The sequence below is a fragment of the Syzygium oleosum genome, unplaced genomic scaffold (assembly GCF_021117445.2).
Source record: "Syzygium oleosum isolate NSW1041296 unplaced genomic scaffold, Sole_v2.1 Sole_v2.21, whole genome shotgun sequence".
Lineage (NCBI taxonomy): Eukaryota > Viridiplantae > Streptophyta > Magnoliopsida > Myrtales > Myrtaceae > Syzygium > Syzygium oleosum.
Window position 1 is genome coordinate 3,977,477 of NW_026607505.1, and position 8,055 is coordinate 3,985,531.

The window sequence follows — 8,055 nt, forward strand, 5'->3', positions numbered from 1 at the left end:
TCCCAAATCACCCAGACTTTGGATTGAGAAATTTGCTACACCGCATGTGCGTTTCCATGTCGGCAATTTACTGGTGATATTGGACAGAAGCTAGCGAAGGATATGTTTGTCACGAATATATCAATTGGCAATTTTTTGTAACAAGAAAATTAATTTGTAGTAGAGGTGGCATAAATGCACCAGCTTAGGAATTTTTTGTGACAAAAAATTAATTTAAGGTTAAGGTGGCACAAATTTAATGATTCGAGATTTTTTTGATGGTTTCAACCTTTGATTATTTACGGAAACAAGAAAATTACCAAGAAAAAGAAAAGCAATGGGATTCACCACAAGTATGGCATGGGGGCCACGTCATGCACCTTTCCAAAGTTGTACTAACTTCTAATCGCAAGTTTGTGCGTTTTGATTTTGAAGGAACAAACTTATTCATGCATGAACTGATCGATTCCGCAAATTAAGTATCCGATCGGCTCACGACGCTTGCAATCGCACATCATTTTGGAATAGCAAGTTTTCATCGAGGATAATATGAAAACAAAATTCAGCAGATCTAGCTAACCTCATTGATCTTCTAGGTTCTGTATCCGATCAGTCATCCATAACAGTAACATGAAACAAATTCAGCAATACAATAAGCCAAAGCTAAACTCAGCTTTAAGGGGACTCAAATACAAAGAGTCTTCTATGCTGGTGCTGGATGGAAGGACCTGCGTGGGGTTTCTCCACTTCAAAAAGCCCACATGTCCCATTTATTCAAGAAGAAAGATCACAAAAGGCAAGCTCCTTTTAAATAAAGAAGGAATTGTTAGAGTGGGAGAGACAACTATAATTTAACATTACATAGGATTTGCCAAATCTCTCGACTTCTTCTAACTACAAATTATACAGAGTTCTTGCCCTGCGTATCGATTAGAACCGATGCACCAGAAAACAGCTTCCTCAGATGTGGGTGAGAGAGTAACATACCGTTTCACTTCCATGTTTCGCTTCTCTGTTCTTGGTGTCGGAAGAAACGTCTCCGATCTGATGAATGCCACCAATTTGTCTCTTTTTTACCTTACAAAAGAATTATAATGGAAAAGCAAAACAGAAAGTCTGTTCCTTTGAGAAGTAACCGTCCGACCGTATTGTTGGATTGCTGTTAGTTGTCGTTGTCCGGAGGGAACTTACAAAACGATCGGCAAAGATGCGCCGTATGCTTCGTGCTAAGATGTGCTGTATGCTTCGTGCTAAAGTTTCATTTATACCACCACTATGCATAGTACATGTAGAGGCTGTTTGAAGCCGCAATTGCTAGCGAATTTTCAGTTGGATGCCAGGCCAGGTGCAGCAGTTTCATTGTGAAATCATAAGGGTTTCCATTGGCATCAACTCCAGAGTTTTCTGGTCCTTTTGAAGTCAAATGCAAGATATTAGCAGGAACTCAGTTTGTAAAAGAAACATAAGCATACTAGGTAATCCCAACAAAGCAACCGATAGCCAGCCCAAGCACTTTCAAAAACGACCTTCATTAGCACAGTCCACAAAATTCATTTTCCAAAAGGAGCAAACTTTCGACATATGGTCACCGCGATGGTGAAAATTGATAAAACAGCAAACTTAGCAATAGCTGGGATTTCAGCTACCAAGTGACAAGGCAATATGTAACAACCTTGTTTAGCAAAAGGCTATAGAAATTTCACTATCAACTAAACACCTGCAGATGCTCCAATACTCGGAACAAAATGGACAAATAAAACATGAGATTGAAAGCACTAGCAAGAAGGTACCTCTTCTGACAACACGAGTTAGACCAAGAGATCTAGATGGCTTAGATGGCGCTGGGGTTTGTTTCCTGGGGGCATACGAAATTAGAGATTAAAAATGGCAATTCATATAGAGCATGTATATCTGGCTAAGAATATATATGGCATATCAGAATCCACGAGAATAAAGAGAGATTCCAGTTAAGTCGTGCGAAGGCTATTTAATACACTTTGAGATTCCTCATTTGGCTTTCATATCTTTAACTAGTTCTCATCATTCACTAGCTCTCTTTGAGACTTACTTCATGGGGTTTTTGGTAGCTTCCAGTGTTGTTGCTTCACTGCTGTCTTGAGAACAACCAAATACACGAAACACGTTGCTGAAAAGATGGTAAGCATACAGTCAAGCAGCAATAATATACTATGGGCAACAAACTTCAGCTTCAAAATCAATATCATCATAAGTAGAATATGCAAAGTGAACCTGTAAGAACCGGTCGCCACTCGGAGCCCATCTCCACTTAAACAGCATTCGAATTTGTCAAAGATGGAATCATTCTCGTACAAATCACACAGCTGACCATTGGGCAAAAAAAGAGAATAAGCTCCATCAACCTCTTATCTATGAGCGAAAGAGGATGTTTTTTTGGAAATATATCACCTTTGGCCTCAAATGTTCGTGCACCTGGAAAGTTGCAACTGGTCCAGAATCCATATTTATGTCCCAGAGCTGAGAGAAGTAAAGGAAAAAAGTGACATCGAGAAGAATGCTAAAAAACACTAGGAAGAAATCACATTCCAAAAAAGAAGACGCTACCAGAGAGATTGTCCAAAATCAAAAAGTTCATTTCTTTTTTCTGAATATGGCAAGAGAAAATGACAAGGAACAGGAAAAACACGTGGTGACAGGGAATCTGAAGAAGAATAATCGGATGACCTCAGGGTAGCAACCTTCTAAAATAATTAATATTTTCAATACTCCTGAGAAGATGGGAATAGCATGATAGAATCCAAACACCTATACCCTCAAGCTAAACACCCGTCAATTCACAATTATCTATATCAAAATCATATTCATTGGGAAAAGAACAATGTTCCACAATATGACTTTGACAATTTGCACATGCAAACTGAATGGTAGGAAGCTCTAGAATTGTGTAGTGTTTATTCTTTGCTTCTCAAAATGTACGGCACTCTGAAACTCGAATATGACATCACAACTTTTTCAATTGCCACAGGATGCCAAAAAGGCTATTGTAAGAGCATAAACCTTGAGAGTCATGTAATCGCGGCTGAGTATATGTCTTCCATCTTTAGCAAATTTAATATCTGATACTGAGGCAATTATTTCAGTGAAGAAGGACTTTGACCCAGATGCTTCCTGTACCTCGAATCTGTCCAAGAAGGCAGAGAAAGATAGCTCAACTTAAGTTTATTCAAATTAAAGTCTGTCAAGTCCAACAGGTATGATTCACTGTCACACCCAACACATTTCTTATAAAGATAAAGCGCTATAACTGACTTTGACTCTTCTTTTTTGACAATACATTTTCCAAGAAATGGTCTATGTAAAAATATAGCAGTTTGCTTACAATTTGCTATGTCTATCACATAAAGCTGACTGTCGCATATCAATAAGACGGATTGAGCCCCTCGAGCTACTATATGCCAACGTGTTACAGTGGGATGGATGAAATTCTGCTGAAGTTATCACCTCTGCAAGAGTAGTTAAAAGAAGCGACATGAGAAGGTGAACGTTCAGCCTTCTTGTTTGATGTCTTAATCAACATGTGACCATGTGAACAGCAGTGTGGTGTATATTGCAGTAAATGAGAAAAACAATACTCAGATCCAGACTGTGGAGTTTTACCAGTTAGATCCTCCATGTTTGCTGGCTTCACATCGACAATGTTAAAACTTTGATTGCTAATTTCCAAATTCCAGAGATTGATTCTCAGATCATCAGCTGATATGAAAGTTTCACCGTCACTGCAAACCAAAAAAAACCAGAAATTTCATTTCGCCACACAGAAACTGCGTTTTCAGGGTGGATGGCTGGGGCTTCACGTTATTAACATAAACTTCTCTCTATTAAAAGGTGCCCCTAACCTAATTATTATTTAACATCAAATTTCCTTTCAGGAAATGTGATCAATATAAAGGCAGTGTTAGTGAAAACTTCGATCAGTCAAGAATCTCCTATTCTACAATATCCAATGTGAAGCAGGAAACAGAGCAAACAATATGCAAGCATATGAAAGAGAAATCTGGATTAAGGGGCAAAAAAGAATATCAATGCAATCACATGCAGTTAATGCACCTGTTGTTGGATATGGAGTTAATGTGGTAGTCATGGGCATGAGCATAGATTCTTCGACATCTAGCCACAAGGCTTGTCTCATGACTGGTTACCTGTACATCGCACAAGCATCAGGTTTTACTACTGCAGATCTAAAATGAACTTACCAAACTACAGCAATTGCTAAACTTATCCCACATGTAAAATATACATTAGCACTTCACTGTCTCCAAGTTTTGTCTCGGACTCCAAAAAAGAAAGGTTATGGCCAGAATACAAGTAAATTAAACAAGTACAACTACCACGGGCAAATGTAGGGATGGCACTCCATCAGATGGGATTGAGAAGTCATTGCTCGAACACCCGAAGGACTTTTCGCCACATCGTCCATTAGCCATATGATGTTTCGGGGAGATCGACATGCTTGGAGAAACAACTGGACCATTCCCCACTGCTTTTGAAGGGTCTAAATTCATGCTGCACACTTTTTTCACCTTTTTCTCTTGGACCTGAAATTTTTGAGAAGATAACAACAATATCAATACCTTATGTCCTAAAAGTGGTGGCACTGTCAAGCTTTCAAAGAAGATTGTGCTTATGAGAAGAAGAACATCTGAGTTTGGCAAGCATTGAGGGCTTATTTTCCACAGATTTAGACAACTAGAAACAGACAGGACGGAATAGGCTTTGTTGATTCACGTTAGATCTACTTCAGCTTTTCATCATAGAAGCACATTCATATTCTTTAGATTGGTCGCTTAAATTCCTTGCCTTTCCATGCTGATAAATGGGACAAAAGGAGAAAAAAAAACTTGGTATAATAAATCATCCTCAATGCATAGAAGGAGAAATCATTGTACTTGATGAAATGACATCAGTCATCTTTTGATGCCATGTCCATGTATTATCTGCTTATTTTAGGTTTGAAAAGATGATTCTATCTGAGGAAAATTTCATAAATAACTTAATTAAAGATCCGGTAAAAGGTCCTCTGACGATGTTACATAGGACAATTTACTGCACATGTTAAGCATGAGCATACAAGAAAGGAACTACACCACTTAAAGTAATAGATGCAACATTATGAGGAATGGCAGAGAAAACAATATACGGCTGCACAGGAAGAGGCCCAACACGATTATAGCTCCATCTTATCGTAATAATTTTTCCGAAGAATTTGTTGTATCCTAATAATGCCATGAACATATTTGCATAACACACATCTATACAGGCACAACAATCAAAATACCTTCCAATATTTAATTGTCTTGTCATTTGTAGAGAGAAGAAACAAGGCGCCATTTGCCGTCTGGCACCATCTAATCTTGTTAATTTTCTCCTCAATTTCCAAACTTTTGAGGTAATCAAACTGCAGCAGCACATGTAATCATGTCAGGTTCAATTAAGTCCACAATCATAAATGTTGCACTGCAAAATTATCCAGAAAGAAGGAAAAGAAAGTGTCAATTTGCATAAAAGCCATGGACAAATACCTCAGGTTCATGGCTTTGAAACTCTGTTTTATAGCGGAACTCGGGATGCTTACTCAGTGTATAATCAGTCCTTTCAAGATCTCTTCTATTCCCTCCATGCTACATGTTATACGTCTTTGTTATTATACTAGAGATTCTATAAGCAAATACAACAGGAAATAGCTTGCACACAAGAAAACTTAGCAAATGCAAAGGGTAATCAGTCACTCACATCCCTATTGTCGGTTCTTTCAAATAAAACAACTCGACCCCCACGATCTCCAGTAGCAAGGTAGTCCCCAGTTCTATCGAACTCAATAGCAGAAATTATGTCAACTGCACAAAAAAAGAGAAACTTAGAAATTCTTTTGTATTTATTAACGCCCTGAGTACATATCCTTCCATTGCAAGAAAAATAGAAGCCAACAGCAACTGATTCAGTACCATAATGCTTCTCATATAAGTAGAAATCAAGTAAGGCTTTTAATGAGCAGTGTCCAAGTACTTCCATATTCTCCGAAAGTTAGCTCCATTTCAAGTAAATAAATTATGAGCGTTCTGCTCTGAGAAGAAAATCCCATGGCTTTTCATAGTTTCATAACATCCACTGAAGATCACCGACTCCACCTGGCTAGCAACACGACCTTTGAATAAGTTACTACCTTGAACTTCATTCATCAACTTGGCTGGTAATCAAACTCCCTCAACGGTGACACACAGAAAGAACTGGCTAACAAGCTGCATTAGCTTGGGAACGAGAGTGCTCACAGTCCACTCCATCTCCACTCAGCCGAACCAGTTATTTGGGCACATGACAAGCTTTTAAAATCAAATCGACAATCTGACATGTAATGATGATCCAGCTCCTAGTGAAATATAGGCCCATTTTCCCTTTTCTTTAGTTACCATATCCAAGTGCGACAAACACACCTTGTTCATCCTATAGTGGCAAGTCCTGTCAATGCTAATAGGCAGATTAAGCTGCACGGAGACATGGTATTTCTGCATACACCATTGTCAATGACATTGCTGGCCATGCTTAACTTAACCTAGGATGGAAGCAATAACCCTGAAACTAACCGAGTCTCATTTGAAGCTAGCCATGCCAAAACTCTTAGTGTGGAGATTTTCCTGGTAGTAAGTTCTAATCATCTAGAATGATAAACTTTGCAGAGCTTCTCTAGGCAAAAACGAGTGTGGCTTTAATCATCAACTAACAACTTGCCCATCAACAAATTATTCGTGCATTAGGAACAGAAGCTGCAGCAGTCAACTCGGGTCTTATTCAATTGAAGCCTTCATTTCTAAGCTGCCTATAAGTTCTAACATCAAACACAACATCCACGCTTTCATAAAACGAGGCTCAGCACAAGCGTAAGAGGAACTTCGAGCTATTGGCCGTCATCGATACGCGAAGTCAAGAACTCGACCTGCACGACCTAAATCGATATTCACACTAACTAATCGAGCGAAAGACCAAAATCTAACGAAATCCCCTCTCATTCATCTTTCCAAAATTAACAACTACCGTACTGTGTACACTCCAACAATGAGACTGAAACGAACTTCCCCGAACCCAGCCGGAAGCCAACGCAGCTCGATATTTCTAGCCACACTCGCGAACAATGGCGAACCAATCGGCATCGACAATCACACGCGACCGATTGCGGATCAAAAATCCCTATCAATGCCAAATCGAGAGCGGAGAAAAGCTCTCACCTTCCTGGACCTCTTCGCCGGCCGTGCGCTCGCCGAAGACCTGCGCGAATTTCCACTCCAGAGCCTGCCGCGGCGACTCCGCCGCCGCCGCCGCCGACGAAGCGAACTCCTCCACGCCGCCGCCTCCGTTCATTTATTCCCACGGGAAGAAACCCCCACTCGAATCCGCAATCCAATCGGAGCAGAGGTGGGGGAGGGAAAGGGGGTAAAGAAACCGAGGCCGCGACCACCGGGCGACCGGGGGGGAATGCACAGAACAATCGATCCGTGGACTATCGGAGCTCCCGCATCAATCTCGCGGGGATTTCCGGTCACGAGGTTCGACCGCGGCGGCGCGGGTCGCCGGATTCCTCGTCCATTGCCCGATCATCGCCGGGGGGAGGCTGCCGGTCGGCGCGATGCGATTGCTTCACTATCGCCGCTCACTCTCGCTGCGGGAGGAGGGAAATGGGCAGCGTCAATCAGATCTCTCTCTCTCTCTCTCTGTCTCTCTCTCTGTGTTGGGGAGAGGAAATCAACGAGCACAGGAAAATTTTCTCTCTCTTCTGTGTGTCTTTCTCTCTCTGAGTTTCTTTTTCTCTCTATCTTTTTCGCATTTTTTTCCCTTTTTTTTTCCCTGTCCATATTTTATTGTTATCTTATTTACTTTCTGTAGGCCCTTCCAAGAGGAGAGATTAGTACAGTAAAAACCTCGGTACGTCGAAAAAAAAAAAGGTGAGAAAAATGGAAATTTTATCGTGAAATTTTTGGTGTCGCATAAATCGAGAAAAAAAACCAGAAATTCCATATGTTTGGTGGAATAAGTATAGATATTATTGGG

At 40.4% G+C, this 8,055-nt stretch overlaps 1 protein-coding gene across 3 annotated transcripts; it reads right to left on the bottom strand.

The window, feature by feature from the left end:
* Positions 1 to 529: 529 nt before the first annotated feature.
* On the bottom strand, positions 530 to 7,798 carry LOC115670957 (serine/threonine protein phosphatase 2A 55 kDa regulatory subunit B beta isoform-like). Of its 3 annotated transcripts, none has more exons than XM_030592378.2 (14): positions 7,236 to 7,798; positions 5,749 to 5,852; positions 5,538 to 5,636; positions 5,294 to 5,413; positions 4,344 to 4,553; positions 4,066 to 4,157; positions 3,616 to 3,734; positions 3,338 to 3,461; positions 3,016 to 3,139; positions 2,407 to 2,475; positions 2,230 to 2,321; positions 2,048 to 2,125; positions 1,770 to 1,834; positions 530 to 1,383 (listed from the first exon to the last, which is right to left on the bottom strand). In XM_030592378.2, exons 1-14 carry the CDS (start codon positions 7,366 to 7,368, stop codon positions 1,253 to 1,255), a joined length of 1,560 nt encoding a protein of 519 aa, XP_030448238.1. In that variant the 5' UTR covers positions 7,369 to 7,798; the 3' UTR covers positions 530 to 1,252. The 3 variants fall into 3 exon arrangements, with proteins under 3 accessions (XP_030448238.1, XP_030448235.1, XP_030448237.1); XM_030592375.2 differs by having other exon boundaries at positions 530 to 1,389; positions 7,236 to 7,796; XM_030592377.2 differs by having other exon boundaries at positions 530 to 1,389; positions 4,347 to 4,553; positions 7,236 to 7,795.
* Between the last annotated feature and the right edge of the window lie 257 nt (positions 7,799 to 8,055).

What these genes read in the sequence shown, in the direction of transcription:
- LOC115670957 (XM_030592375.2), bottom strand. Translation starts at nt 7,368, where the DNA reads ATGAACGGAGGCGGCGGCGTGGAGGAGTTCGCTTCGTCGGCGGCGGCG. An exon ending in GCGATTACATGACTCTCAAG is followed by an intron (nt 2,476 to 3,015) that starts GTTTATGCTCTT and finishes TACTTCTCTCAG; the next exon opens with CTCTGGGACATAAATATGGA. An exon ending in AACTCGTGTTGTCAGAAGAG is followed by an intron (nt 1,390 to 1,769) that starts GTACCTTCTTGC and finishes TGACTTCAAAAG; the next exon opens with GACCAGAAAACTCTGGAGTT.